The sequence below is a fragment of the Phragmites australis genome, chromosome 1 (genome assembly GCF_958298935.1).
Source record: "Phragmites australis chromosome 1, lpPhrAust1.1, whole genome shotgun sequence".
Lineage (NCBI taxonomy): Eukaryota > Viridiplantae > Streptophyta > Magnoliopsida > Poales > Poaceae > Phragmites > Phragmites australis.
In genome coordinates this window covers 48,952,119-48,967,374 of record NC_084921.1, presented here as the reverse complement: position 1 = coordinate 48,967,374, position 15,256 = coordinate 48,952,119, and the positions used below count along the sequence as shown (strand labels likewise).

The following is a 15,256-nucleotide window of genomic DNA, read 5'->3' as shown; positions in this document are numbered from 1 at the left end:
AGCGGAAGGTTATACTTGGCGAGTTCATGGATTGTTGCCGAGGTGTGGCACAGTATGGTTAGTGTCTATTGTTGAGTCACATACTTACAACTTGAGTCGACCTCTGTGCTCGCATAGGAACATGAGCGCTAATTTTGTTGCAAATGTGATGTACTCAGAGATAGTGAAGAAGACTAGTATGTCTCCTTTTGGAGTTATGCATGCTATTAACACCAGATTTACGTATGAGATTTCATATGACATATCATGGAGAGCGAAATAGAAAGTGTTAGAGAAGAGGTTTGCACTTATAAGGACATATACCACAACTTGCCTTCACTGCTAGAGGTTATTCAGGGCAGGAACCTAGACACTTGCATTGCTATTCATGATTTGTCAATCAGGATGGAGATCGAGTCCTTCAGTAGACGTTCTGGTCATTCAGTTGTATGATCGAGACATTTCAACATTGCCAGCCGGTAATGTGCATGTACGGGACATTCTTCACAGGCAAATACAGGGGGCATGTACTCACAGCTATCGGGGTAGATGGTGAAAACCAGTTTGTGCCTTTGGCTTATGCATTCGTCAAACGCGAATATATGAATAGTTGGTTGTGGTTCTTGCAATGGGTTAAGAGAGGTGTTGTTGGTAACATGTCTAACGTGTGCGTACTCCACGATCGTCATGCAAACTTGTTGAACACTATCAACGCAATGCAGAGTGGTGCGGGCGAGGTATTACCGTGGACAGATTTGCATAGCCGTTGGTGCATGCGGCATCTCAGAGAAAACTTCTACAAACAACTCAGGAGCAAAAGCCTGATGGATCTTTTTAAGAAGCTGTGCAAAGAGAACCAAAGGAGGAAGTTTGATGCATTGTGCGAAGAGCTGGATAAACTAACTGGAAAGCACATGGACAAAGTTTTGAAGAAGCCAATTGTATCAAGGGAGGAGGAGTCCGAGGGCCTAGAGCTTTTACCACTTGAGTCGTAGAGTGTGACCAGGAGAACGAAGGGTAGAAGGAGAGTTGAGTGTTTCTCCGACTGGATTAGACATGAATCATGAGAGAAATGGACACTCATTGTGTATATTGATGGTTCACGTTATGGAATTATGATAACTAACCTCACCGAGATTTATAATTGGGTAATGAAAGGGAATATGTCACTGCCGTTAGTGGCAATTATGCAGGGAGTCACTCGTGGAACGCAGTGGTATCTCTAAGAGCGTTACAGTAAGGCCACGCTATATATAGCCAACCCACAAAGGGTGTATACGGTGAAGATAATGTCTTACATGAAAGAGAAGAGCAGGAAGGGCCAGTCACACAGAGTTCATATTGTTGGTAATCGTCAGCACATCTTCAAGATGATGTTGCGTGACAAGGGTGGAATGGGTATCAAAAGGAAGAAAATTACAATTGAATGCAGGTTGTGGCCAAAGGACAACAAGTGCGAGTACACTTGCAACAAGCCATCATTGTTGCATTTGCCTTGCTCTCATGTGCTAACTTGCTGCCCAAAGGGCGGCATAGAGTCGGAGTATTTTGTGTCACCGCACTACCGCAAGAAAGCCGTACAAAGTACTTGGTTGCGCGAGTTGCTTGGGTGGCAGGCGGTGAAGAACTTCACAAAGCCGCCTGAAAGTCATCCATTTTGAATTCCAGAACCAGATAGCAAGGTCGACACAAAGAGATGACGCAAAACTCGACGTATTGGAAATGATATGGACGATGCTGAGGGAGCACGTCCCTGCAAGGAGTGCCTAGTATGCGGAGGTCCACATGCGAGGGGGCAGTGCGAGTGAGCACGTCCCCCAAGAAGCATGCCCGCGGCCATGGCGACACCCCTTGGCTACGTCTTTAGATAGTACTTGTACATGTTTATGTTATTTATATTATGTGTTTGGCATGACATGTATGATGTTTGTGTTGTTACTATGTTATTAGTCATGGTTTTATTACATGTGTTCTCGTTTCATCCTAAAGTATAGCAATGCGCAAATAAAATACTACGTTACATCACATGACATAGATTTATGCATGAAATGACCACACGTCTGTCATGAATCAGGCTTTAGATACGAAATGACCACACGACTCAGCTTTAACCATTAAATGACAACACTTCTGTCCTAACTCAGACTTTAGACACGAAGTGACCACACGAGAGAGCTTTACTCATAAATTAAATGGCAACACCTCTATTCTGGCTTAGGAACAGCTACGGATGAAGCGACATAAGGAGGAGCGCATCAGGAATGCCGTGAAGGAGTGCACCGTGGCTCAAGCACACGAAGTAGAGAGGGAAAGGAAGCGGGAGAGAGCCCGTCATGCTAAGGTGAGAGCCCGATGCCCTGAAAAGGGGTAAATATCCTATGTGCACTCAGTAGAGAGTATCTATTTTAATCTGACCTATTTTTATTCCCTAAGACATGTTAGATTTACCAACGGCATGCTATTAGGTTAGTCTTTAGGCGTATCGTACATGTCTTAGGGAATAAAAATAGATCGGGTTACAATAGATGCCAACATTTTTGCTCGTCACTTGTTTATGGTTACGATCCATTCACGCAGCGATGATAAACCTTATGTCCCATGTAATATTTACTAGTGTATATAACCTCCGTATTGGGTACTATGATAATTATGCTTCACAACTACTATTGTTTAAAAATTTAGATTTTGTATCCTCCCGATGCTACTTCACTAAAAAAATTACTCACACAATTATACATCAACTAAATACAGAAATATCGACAAAATTACGTCAAATCAATATAAGCAAAAAATGAACCACTCCGTGATGCTGTTTGGACAACTCTTTTAACTTCTTTTATAGGATCCACACTGAGTTCTAGCAGTGCCTCATTAAATACATGATATTCTCCTAATTATTAATAAAAATATTTCAATAAATACATTATATTATGCTAATTATAAATAAAAATGAATTAGAAAAGATAGTTGTCGGGCTGTCGGCAAATGGAGTGTTGACAGGCATGTCGGCATTCTGTTTGCCAATAGTTCTATCGGATATCCGCTACCGTGACACCTTTGTTGGTGTCTACTTAGATGTATGTCGGCATGCGAAATGCCGACAGACCTTTGGTTCGTATTCCGCGTACCGATAGGCTCTCGGACCTAGTGCCACGTAGTCTGTCAGTATGTGAAATACCGATAAGTCCCTTGTTAGTATTCCGCGTGCTAACAAGTATCTATTCTTATAATTTTTTGAATTTAGCTATTATTTTTGCCATTTTTCAATAAAATAATATTATTAAAAAAATTCCACGGTGACCTAGTCTATTACCTAAATTAAAGGGCCAAGAATCGGAACAATTCTAGGGGTCAAGATATTGTAGCTACTGTTTATGTAGGTCTCATGTATGTGTACATACATATATATACGGATACATATACGTATGCATATATGCGTATACGTATGTATGTATATATGTTCATGTTTGTCACTCCAATTTTCATAATCACATCATTAAGCATAATCATGCATCATAAGTATTAGGTTTAATTGTTAAGTATGGTTGAGTACTTGTTATTTCTAATAGTGGTTTGATTTTTACTATGTATTTTGAAAATAATCAATGTTAGAGTTTTTGCTAATTTAAGTCTCGTGTAGGCGTGACGAGTGAATCTATTTAAATTGGATTAGAATTATTGGGCGTCAGAGTACCTCGTTTGGGAAAAAACAAATAGAGAGAGAAATGGTTTTGCAGCTATTTGGTCTTGTCTCTCTCGCAAGTGGGACCCACCTGGCCGGACCCACACCACCTCCTCTCTCCCACATGGTTGCACAACAGCGGCCCCACCCCTCCAACTCACTCTCTCACTCACACTCACTCTCCCTCACTCCCAACCAGCCAACAAAAGCAGCAGAACTGCTGCTCCACTTCCCTCTCTCAAACTCTGTCATTCTCCCCCAAATCTCCCGTTCAAAGCAAGGATTAGAGGTATACATACTATACCACCGTATTTCTCACCTCTCTAGCTCTCAATCCATCTAAATTTTTTTCACATATATGAAGGTTTGAAAGATTGCAGCTCATTTTCGTCACCAACTTGTTCTAAAATTACAGCAGCAAGCCTTCTTCTCTTCTTTAAATTTTTCCCTTTGATTCTTTCCTAAATCGAGGATCACAATCCTTGACAAAGGATCTTGTGGGAGCCCACAACACAGTTCGGAAATAGAAGATAGAGCTAGCTTGCTCAGCACAGCATCACCGGCCTATCGCCCGCTTGCATCGTGCCTAGCTTCCTTTTGCGCCGATGCGATTGCTTGCCGCCCCATCGTCCCATTGCTAATGAAACCGTGTGTGTTCTTGGCTACATCGAAGAAGTGGAAGAAGATAGAAGATGCTCTGGGCTGCATGCCTGGATCGGAGAAGAAAGGTTGGGGAAAAAACAGAGAAAAAGGATGGCTATTAATGATATGGATCCACTATTGGACTGTGTATTAAGAAGGCAAATTCTTCGCTAGTATAACGTGAAATCTTATGATTAATTTTAAGATACAGAACCGGAAGGCTCAGGAGCGGCACCAATTCCAAGTCCCCGTTGTGGCGGGCCCTATCTCGGCGGGGGCGGAGTTGCGTGCCCGGCGATTGGCCAGGCTCTGGAAGCTTCGGGAAGCCGCGCCTGCGCATGCTGACCTTGCATTTTCTGTCGGCAAACGGATCGAGCCCGTCTCCGAGGCAGCCTAACCAGCCACCGCTACACCCCGGCATAGAAAACGACCACCTGCTTTCAGGGGGCGAAGCCAGATAGGGTATTTAATAGATGAATTATAATTTTAATAGTAATTATCTTATTTTGTTAATATATACGTTATGATAAATTAAGCTCTATGATCAATATTTATTTTGAATTGTGTATTTGACACTATTATAATTTAAGTTCTTATTTTCTTGCTTTTGTATTGTAAAACTATTTTCAACAGATACTTTAAAAATTTATCTCATATAATACTATTACAGTACTTTAAATTTTTTTAATCTTCAGTAGCTACTATATTTGAGACAATAAATTTTTTATCTCATATAACACTATTACAGCATACTCTAATATTATTACACTACACTTTTTTCATCTTCAAGACAACAAATTTAGAGTATGAGCTTCTCCTTTCGTAACATTATACCACTGGATATGAGCTCTACTAAGATAAATTTATTTCTCATACTGTAACACTAGATACTATATATTTTATCTTCTATTACTTTTATCATCTTTTAAGACGCACCGTGAACCACCTTAAACGGTATTATACGTGCTAAAGTGATTCACAAATTTGGAGGGGCTTCTCTTTTTCACAACAGCTGCCGCGTCCATCTCTCAAACTCATATTTGGTGGCACAAACAGTGAGTCAGTGACAGAGGCTGGGTTTGCTAACTCTGTTGTAGGTGGCCTAACCAGCTCGCTCTCTGTGCGCGGCCGACAGCGACGTCGCGCGAGCAGAGGCACGGGCGAGACAGCGCGCCAGGCGACAGCGACGCGCGTACGATGTTTGTTGCCCACGAACTTCTCTTCTCCTTGGGCTGCCCTCCTCACTCGACGGCAACTGAACGCGTGGTGGACTTTTTTTTCGCGGCGCGAGCTGGTTCTCCTTCCGCTGGCTCTCTCTCGCTATTCGCTCGTGCCTACTGTTACGGCCTGCCACTTGCTCTTGGTGCCCCATTGGTCGGTCATTCCACTTGCGAGTTTGTGATGTGCTTGATGCTTACCCCCTCGTCATGGTGCGATGGCGACACGCGGAGTAGGAGGGCGTGTGCACATATTTGTGGGAGCGCCGAGCAAGTTTGGAGAAGTTCGTAGGAGCGTGGCTTCGTGACGCACGGAGTCGTGTCGGTAGATTGGATCGAACAGGATGTGCATAAACTTTAGTTGCGGTAGTAGAGTAGCTGCCTGGTGATAGGGAATTAGGGATCGACTTTAGGCCCCGTTTGGTTGCAAGAAACGTTTCAGATTCTCTGTTGATTCTCTAGAATCCCTGCCAAACGCACTAAAACGTGAAACGTTTCACCTTGAATCACCTGAAACGTTTCTCATTTTTAACACTACGAGGAGAATCACCTAAAATGGTGTTTCACCCGTTTCTAGAATCACTCAGGTCATTTTTCTTCAAGAATCCGAATCCAGAATCCCTGCCAAACGTTTTCAGAAAATTGAAGGTGATTCACCGGAGAAACGTTTCCAGGAAGAATCTGAAACCGAAACGTTTCTAGGAGAATCTGGAGCCCTGCCAAACGAGCCCTTAAACTCCTTCAAGTACAGCGGATAGAAGTTGCATTGAAGATTTTTACGGTACATCTAAATGAGTGTATATCGTTCATTTTCTTCATCCGGTGGTTTAGATTGACCCAATAATACTCTATCGCCCGTCAGTATTATGGGTATCATTAAAGAGTATCATGGGTATCATAAGGGTAGGATTGGAAAAAAAAATTATGATAAATTTGTAAATTATATGTTTAATTAGGGAAGGTCAAAATGTTAGTTTATTTCTCGGATAAGCTTTCACTTGTTCTGTTCATTTCATTTATTAGGGTTTCCACCCTCCGTTGGCTGATATGGGTGACGAAGGTCCAAAGTCCGGTCAGTCAATGACGTAATTACCCCTAAGGATACCAAGATAATTATAATAATGTCTACTAAAATGGACAGTTGGATCACAACAATGATACTCTTCACCATTTAGTATCATGGTGTACTATAAAGATTCTCTTTTCTAAACATGGAGTAATCCTAAGAAAAAGCAACTTTACATTCACTTTGCACACATGATCAATATTGTCCGTTCATTTATGCCACTAATATCTATTCATCCGATAATTCCCTCATATACTCTATGTTTTTTTCATATATCCCTCCAATACAAATTTTAATATAAATAAACGATTGATAACACATGCACATCCACATGAATTTTTTTCCGTTCGGGTAATCCTTCTAGCAGCGTCGAAGCACATCCATCTTTCGTGTACTACAGAAAACAAAAAGAAGTGCACTTTTGAAGGATGTTTCAGAAAGATAATTCGGATGATCATTGTAAAATAAAAAAGGTTGCTTCCAGTAGGATGCCTTGGAACAGAGGGAACACATCACAAAAGGCGTATTGTCTTATACTAGAATTTTATGTTGTCACCGGCAGGATACGTCTGACAAACTAGTGCTGTTGCCTGTTGGAATGTGAACTTCACTGGAAGGTAGGAACTGTGAAGTCTGGAGTTGGTTGAAAAAAACAAAGTTTAGTAGAATGGATCGAGCTCTCACAGCTCACTGAAGTCCCAAGTTCGCGAACGATTTTGTATATCAGCTAGGAGTTCACGGAGTTCAAAAAATAAAAGGTAGAAAGTTCATGGACTATCAGAATGCAGTACAATCACAATCAGAGGCGCGCCTCAAGGCCAGTCCAGACTAGATGCTTTTGTTGTTGCAAATGTGATCTAACTATGCTCAACAACAGACGTAAGTTTAGCAGTGTCCAAATACACAATGGGCCTTTGATGTAGGCCTAACTGCACAGCAACGAATCTGGGAACAAAATGCCTGTTACCGTATGCTGGGCTAGTGGGGCGGCCAGTTCAGGAATCACGAGTTCCACGAGCCCAGATTCAAGCCTCGCTCGTCGCTCCTCTAAAAAAAGAAATTCAAGCGTCGCCCATTCTCCAGACGATCATATACTCTAGAATATACTTAGTCTGATTGACGTATCTATATCACGCTCATTTTTATTTTATTGTATAGAACACGATAAAAGAAGATTAAAAAATTAGGTTCATAAATTTTGTAGATTTCAATATTTATTTATAAAATTATTAATATTAAACATATTCAATTAATTATAAAGAAAACAATAATACTTTTATATATGCACATAATTTTAACATGTAGTTGAAAGTAATACTAACCTAAAATTTTTTTTTCATATTTTTTTGAGTTTTAGATATTTTTCTTTGCATTTTAGATTTTTTCAACTGATTTATTAATGTAACTAATATTCATTTTGACATTTTTCTAAATATCCAAAAAAAGAAAATTACATATGTATATATACATGTATATGTACATATACATATATACCTATATATATACACGTATATCTATATATACATACTTAGTCTATTACTACAGTAGCTATAGTAGTAGGAGCTAGCTCGTGGATCGCGCCACCGTTAATAGATGGTATTGGTATCGGTTACTACGACGCTAATTATCATAGCGTTTATTTATAGAATATGTTTTAACAGGTTCAAGTCTAAAAATTCCACGCGTGTGCTGTACCCCAAACACAAAATCCGAAGCGCCACGGACAACTGGGATCCACCCGAAAGAATAACAGAAGTATAGGAAAAAAATAATAAAGTTGCAGTGGCCCAGTTCACTCTTCACTCTCCGTCCGCGATCCCATCGCTTCCGCATCGTCCCGGGGCGACGCAGACGCAAGGCACCGCGCCGACCGCTCTCCGAGGCACGAGGGCCCAGCCATGAAGTCCCTGGCCGCGCACGGCACCGACCTGCTCCGCGGCCCGCACCGACTCCGCGTCGCCGTGCTCGCGTTCGCCGTCGCCGTCGCCTTCCTCGTCGGCTACCACTGGCCCGACGCCTCCCCGCGCCTCATCTTCTTCTCATCCACCACCGCCCCCGCGTCTTCCCGCTCACCTTCCGTCGCCCTCTCCCCCAACTCCAATCTCTCCTTCGACCCATCCCTGATCCCCACAACCGCCACCGCCACCGTTCCGCCTGCTTCTCCTACTGCCAATGCCCCGCCCCCGCCTTCAGTACCGCCGCCGCCGCCCACGCCCACGCCGCCGCCTCCCCTCCTCCTCCCGCCCCTGCCCACGCGCCTTGGCATCGTTGGCGAGGACGGCGAGATGCGGGACGACTTCGACATCGGCAGCACCGGCGCCAACGACACCTATCTGGCCACCGGCGAAGCCGCACCGCAGGAGCCGGGCAACGCGGGCGCCGGCGGCGGGACCAGGGGCAGGGCTCGGGTTGGGATGTTCCTCGTCTGCCCCGAGAGCATCAGGGAGTACATACCCTGCCTCGACAACGAGGAGGAGATCAAGCGGCTGCCCTCGACGGAGCGCGGCGAGCGGTTCGAGCGGCACTGCCCTACCAAGGACAATGCTCTCAGCTGCCTCGTGCCGGCGCCCAAGGGGTACAAGGCGCCCATCCCCTGGCCTCGGAGCAGAGACGAGGTGAGCATTGGTGTTCACTTTTGCCTTTCTAATAGCAACCTGTATGCTCTGGTTTTTCAGTGTATTATGCTACTAGAGTACTAAATCAGTAAGTCTAACCCGCATCTGCAATCTAGGCGAATATGGATGATGAACCTTTGGTCTTGATGGTCATGGAACATGTGTTTGTATCGAATTTTATGGTTTTGCCACAGTTACCTGATTTCACACTGGTTTTGTTTTGTTTTACTTATTATGACCGGGGTTAACTGCTGATTCTGTCAGCAGCCTGAAATGATAGTTGAAATGAACTGGGACATGATTTAAGCAGTATTTGGTGTGTGTTTAAGTATCAAACTGAACTGCTTGGCTTATTTTGCAGAAAGTTCCTTTTTTCCAAGTTAAAGGATCTTTTAAAATGCAATTTGATTCACTGCAGGTGTGGTTTAGCAATGTGCCTCACACACGATTGGTTGATGACAAAGGAGGGCAGAATTGGATTACCAAGGTTAAAGATAAATTCAGATTTCCTGGTGGAGGAACTCAATTCATTCATGGAGCAAATCAATACCTGGACCAGATTTCCCAGGTTTGGTGCCGAGTATTGTTTAAATTGCGTAAAATTTAATCATGACTCTGACTAAGTAGTGAACCTGTTTCTCTCTGTTCATCCAGATGGTACCAGATGTTGCATTTGGATCTCATACTAGAGTTGTCCTGGATGTTGGCTGTGGAGTAGCAAGTTTTGGTGCATATTTACTTTCACGTGACGTCTTGACATTGTCCATAGCTCCAAAAGATGTTCATGAAAATCAGATACAGTTTGCTCTTGAGCGTGGTGTGCCTGCAATGGTAGCAGCATTTGCAACACACCGACTATTATATCCCAGCCAATCGTTTGATATTATCCATTGTTCCCGCTGCCGAATAAATTGGACTCGTGATGGTGAGCTCTGCTCTGATCACGATATAAAATTATTTTTTATTAGCAATGCACTCCTTTTCTATTGCATCACCTTTCATCATGTATTTACGCAATAAGGCTGAATGCTTACTTATCTCTCCTCTGACCCATTTTCCAAGTTTTTTTTCATGATTGTTAAACATTGAATTTATTTCGATATTTTCAAAGGAAATTATACTTTGTCAAATAATACAAAAACGTTTGTTAATGTTAAGCTTGATCCCAAGGATAAATTTGCCTCCTATTTATACATTTTCCGAGTTTGCCTTAATTTTTTTTTACCATATTTGTTTATTTGAAGACGGAATCCTGCTCCTGGAGGTTAATAGACTGCTTAGAGCTGGTGGTTACTTTGCTTGGGCAGCCCAACCTGTTTATAAGCATGAAGAGGCCCAACAAGAGGCATGGAAAGGTATTTCTACTTATTGCATGGTAGTTTTTCTTTTCGTTAGGGTGACAATATGCTACTCGTTTGAATTTAGCAGTTGTTCTTATAGTACGAATTTTAAGATTTACCACAAGGAAAACCACTCCTATTCCTGAATATCCAGCATAATAGCTTACAGCTGGTGAAAATGCGTATTTTGTGTTTGTTCATGTGGATTAGTCAGTCTTTCTGTAAATATATGTAGCATTCATGGCTTCATACGAAACTCCTTACCTCATTTATTGCACTGAATATGCTTTAATCTGAATTCGTCCTTCCACTACCTACTTAGGTGGACCCACATAAGTTAAGTTAAATACATGATACATGTATTAGCATGATGCATTGCTGTGAGCCTGTGACTATCCACTAGCCCGTGAACAGAATGCAAACTTCAAAAATGGTTTCATAATATTTTAGAGTAAATTGCACCGTTGGCCCCTAAACTTGCGCGGTTGTCTCACCCAAACCCCTCAACTTTCAAATTGCTTTGGCAAAGAAGAGTAGGGACCTGCCAAAGCAATTTGCAAGTGGAGGGGAGTTAGTGAGATAACCACGCAGAACTATTTGAAATGAATAAGCTACCTGATTAAATTGACATCATGACTGAGGCATCCTTTCATGTAAAGGGTTTAGAAAACCTGGATGCATAAAACTGCAAATGCTCATTATTTTATCTAATAGGAATCTAATATCTACACAATGATAAGTTTACTTCTCTAAATTTCTTGCTTTATCGGTTTGATAGGCTTACTTTTAATGGCATGTGGGTTTTCTTTAGTCTATCCTGAAACTATTGCTTATAGACAAAATTATGTGTAGAGATGGAGGACCTCACTGCCCGACTTTGTTGGGAGCTTGTGAAGAAAGAGGGATATATTGCTATGTGGAGGAAACCTTTAAATAACTCATGCTACATGAACCGTGATCCAGCAGCCAAACCTCCATTTTGTGATGCTAAAGATAATCCAGATGATGTCTGGTACTTTTCTATCTCATTTTGGCCTATTATTATTATTATTGGTTTTTTTAGGGGATACTATTATTATTATTGATTGATTGATTAGTGAAGTCTCAATTTAGCGTCTTCTTTTGTAAGCTGGCTCCAGCCTTTCTTACTGCTACTGAGTTTTATTTGAATGAGATTTATGTTTATTTTAGTACCAGATCTAGTAGCATGGTGCAAACTAGCAACAACTATACAACCCTTGAAGTATGGACTTATTCCATCAGCATATTTGTTGTCACAGACTCACAGTTGCAGTTATCCTTATACATATCTTTGCTGCAGAACCTTTTGTGACTACTTTTTACATTCTCTTTTGACTCAGGTATGTTAATCTGAAAGCATGTATCAGTCGGCTTCCTGAAAATGGTGAAGGACTAACTCCCATCCGATGGCCTGCACGCCTAATGGAGCCGCCAAAGAGGCTTCAAGGTGTTCAAATGGATGCATACTCGTCAAAGAATGAGCTTTTCAAAGCAGAAACAAAATTTTGGGATGACATAGTTGAAGGTTATATTCGAGTTTTTAAGTGGAGGAAGTTCAAATTCCGGAATGTAATGGACATGAGGGCTGGATTTGGAGGGTATTTTTTCTGTTCAAAGCTCTTCCTTCTAATTGCTTTGGTTTGCATGACTTTGATCTGTGCAGTATGTAATTAAGGCCCTGTTTGGCACAGCTGTAGATCCAAGATTTCTTGGAGCTGGTCAAGCCTAACTTCAAGGAATCTTGGATCTGGAGCTGTGTGTGGATTGAGGGTATTTAGTTGAGCAATTTGGTTTTTATTTTGAACTAAAAATAAAAGTTTAAACCACTTTATTTTATTATACAAACTCCAGATGCAGCATGGATCTCGGAGCTGGAGCTGCCAAACAGGCCGTAAAGAATAATTGCTGAAATACGCAACTGAGCAGCTTTATTTGGTTATTTTTCCTCAAAAACCACAGGCATTTTTAACGAATAACTGGAAAATAAAAAAGATTATCTGAACAAGGACATCTCTGAGTGAAACATTCAATCTTAGAATTTAAAGTGTTGTGTTATATGCACTTGAGTTACTGTTATCACCTGCATAATTCCAACTGAACCTCTTGACGTCGAACTGTTGTACGGGTATAATAAGAGAAGTTATTGTAGTTAAACTCTTTCTGTTTCCTTGTATATTCATTATGTGTTTCTATGTCATTTGGTGGTTTGGCTAAGCTATTCCTTTACAGACAAAATAATTAGGAAATGGACTCACTTCTGTGGTTATGTATTGTGATCTTTTTTATTACTCCCATTCTTATTTTGCTTGCCATTTTATATGTAGGTTTGCAGCTGCATTGATCAACCATAAACTTGATTGTTGGGTGATGAATGTTGTTTCTGTTAGTGAACCTAATACGCTTCCTGTAATTTATGACCGGGGGCTTCTTGGAGTGGCTCATGACTGGTATGCATTTGTATATTCTGGTATGATCAAATATCGTTTCAATTTCAACTTGATTCAGAATTGTTTATTTGAAACTGTATTATACTGCAATCTATAATGTACTAGATAGAGCACAGTGATCACTTGCATCTTTTCCTTATCGCCCCTTGTTTTCCCAGAGCCTTGTGAATTCTAGTTTGTCAGAATGGGAGGTCCATAGATTAATTTGAGCCTGCGTGTCTGATTATAATTGTTACCAAGCTTCTTATTTTTAGTAGTCAGTAGGGTCCTCCCTTACTGTTCTCCTAAAAAGATGCTTCTTCTTTTTTGGATATAAGCGTTTCTTACTAAGTGGCAATAGCTGGATGCTTGATGTTAATAAGCTAATAACATTGAAAATTCTGCCCTGAGTTGAATCTCATAGCTAATAACATTGGAAGTTCTGCCCTGAGTTGACTCATGTTAGTGTTTTTACCTTCTGTATGGGCAGGTGTGAACCATTTGATACATACCCAAGGACGTATGATCTACTGCATGCATTCAGTCTTTTCTCAAATGAGCAGAAAAGGTAGGAGTACTCTATTTAATTATTTCGATTGATAATGAAATTCATTTTGTATCTGTTTGCTTCATCTGACTCGACGACGAAACTGAAAAGAAACATGTGCGTTAACAACATTCATGATCTTAAACCTTGTTAACTAAATTTGTAAAGATAGCTCCGGAATATGAGTACTTATGAAGCTGCCTCGTTCTACCAGTCCACTGTTACATCAGATACCCAATCAGCATCTAACCACGTTCTCTTCGATTCCTAGGTGTAACATCTCAAGCATCTTGCTGGAGATGGATCGCATACTCAGACCAGGTGGCAGGGCTTATATTCGTGATCGGAAAGAAGTTATACAGGAGATAAAAGAAGTAACAAACGCCATGGGGTGGCGTGCTACTATACGGGACACTTCCGAAGGCCCATACGCTAGTCGGAAGGTTTTGATGTGTGACAAGCCTATGGCGCGTTAACCTTTGGAACTGCGGAGCAGGGCTGCGGTGACATGTGGATTAATGTTCCGGCACCTTTGGAGCTGACTACAAGAGCTGCTATCGAGACTGACATTTGTTCCTTAGATAGGATAGGTAAAGGTCAAAATTTGTAACTACGCAATTTGATTGATCATTCGTTTGTACAATGATGACGTGTAGTTCTGACGCATGGCATATTTTTGTTGTAACATCTAACGTTGGAAAGGAGAATTGTTTTTCCGGAAGAAAAAGAGGGGCCTCTCTCTCTCTCTCTCTCTCTCTCTCTCTCTCTCTCTCTCTAGATCTGATAAAAGGAGCCATTGACTTGGTCTCGCTGATCTTTTCCATCTCAGCTCATGATCTCGATTTGTGTACCACATCTGAGAGACTTCAGATTCAGAATCGGCTAAGCATCGAACTTCGTCTTAGCAGGAAGCAATTAACTTCTCTTCGGAGATACCTGACAAAGTTGGAATGATGCAGAGGAAAGCAATGAACATGGGATGTTATAATTTTCTCTTCTGTTTTTAGTACAATAAATTTGTTGGATTGGTTTACGAAGGTTTCTGCAGGCCATGGGCTTGCCGACAATCCAACAGGCCGAACAATTATAGAGCTTAACCGACTCGAAGTCGTTTTGGATCCGCGTTGCTGCACGCTAAACAGTATGTGGAGGCTGGGAAGGCCGAGGAGAAACATAGGTTTAGTCCCGCATCGATCCTCTACAGTTGGGGGTCAGAGGTACTAAGGATACAAAGTAAACACCATGTGCAGCCTTTAACCATACTTACCTGGCCGGGGTCAATGGGTGATAAGAAGGCTCATGGCCTAGGTTAGCAGCCTCCATTACACTTAGGAGGAGCTCTAGCCTATTATGTTTCCAAGTGGGAGAGTGGATGTCATAATTTGTAAAAGAGAGGTAGCGTTTGCGTGGCCTATACCAAATAATCAGATTAAATTTAAATTTTGATTGTATTTGTTGTGTTTTTCTATTGGCTTGTGTCCTTCTTTTAGAATTCATTCATTAATCTAGCGATGGATGGGGTTTGATACAATGTTAGCGCAAGCTCCCGAGTAGCATCACGGCACTGAAGACAACTATGTGACCCGGGAAGAGCGGTACTGCCTCTGCAGTCACCACCTCTGCATAGGGATGGCAACATGTCAGAGTTGGGTGGAGCAAAACCACGCTCGATCCGAAACTCACCAGTCGCAACCCAACCCGTGCCTGAAGTGAAAAACAGG

General features: G+C 41.7%; 1 protein-coding gene and 1 non-coding gene across 3 annotated transcripts; both read left to right on the top strand.

Annotated features, from left to right (window-relative positions):
* The first annotated feature begins 8,363 nt into the window (after window positions 1-8,363).
* LOC133924416 (probable methyltransferase PMT11) lies at window positions 8,364-14,274 on the top strand. 2 transcript variants are annotated; one of them, XM_062369943.1, is made up of 9 exons: window positions 8,364-9,201; window positions 9,620-9,769; window positions 9,856-10,126; window positions 10,446-10,556; window positions 11,394-11,553; window positions 11,903-12,160; window positions 12,887-13,029; window positions 13,479-13,556; window positions 13,807-14,274. In XM_062369943.1, the coding sequence occupies exons 1-9, from the start codon at window positions 8,485-8,487 to the stop codon at window positions 13,902-13,904; spliced, it is 1,986 nt and encodes a 661-aa protein (XP_062225927.1). In that variant the 5' UTR covers window positions 8,364-8,484; the 3' UTR covers window positions 13,905-14,274. The 2 variants fall into 2 exon arrangements, with proteins under 2 accessions (XP_062225927.1, XP_062225921.1); XM_062369937.1 differs by having other exon boundaries at window positions 8,365-9,201; window positions 12,887-13,009.
* A 520-nt stretch (window positions 14,275-14,794) lies between these two features.
* Window positions 14,795-14,951, top strand: LOC133891199 (U1 spliceosomal RNA). Its single transcript, XR_009904155.1, has one exon. It is a non-coding gene; the product is annotated as a U1 spliceosomal RNA (small nuclear RNA).
* Window positions 14,952-15,256: the final 305 nt, after the last annotated feature.

Coding starts and splice junctions, on each gene's coding strand:
- LOC133924416 (XM_062369937.1), top strand. CDS start 8,485: ATGAAGTCCCTGGCCGCGCACGGCACCGACCTGCTCCGCGGCCCGCAC. Junction 11,554..11,902: donor GATAATCCAGATGATGTCTG/GTACTTTTCTAT, acceptor CTTTTGACTCAG/GTATGTTAATCTGAAAGCAT. Junction 13,010..13,478: donor CTTGGAGTGGCTCATGACTG/GTATGCATTTGT, acceptor CTGTATGGGCAG/GTGTGAACCATTTGATACAT.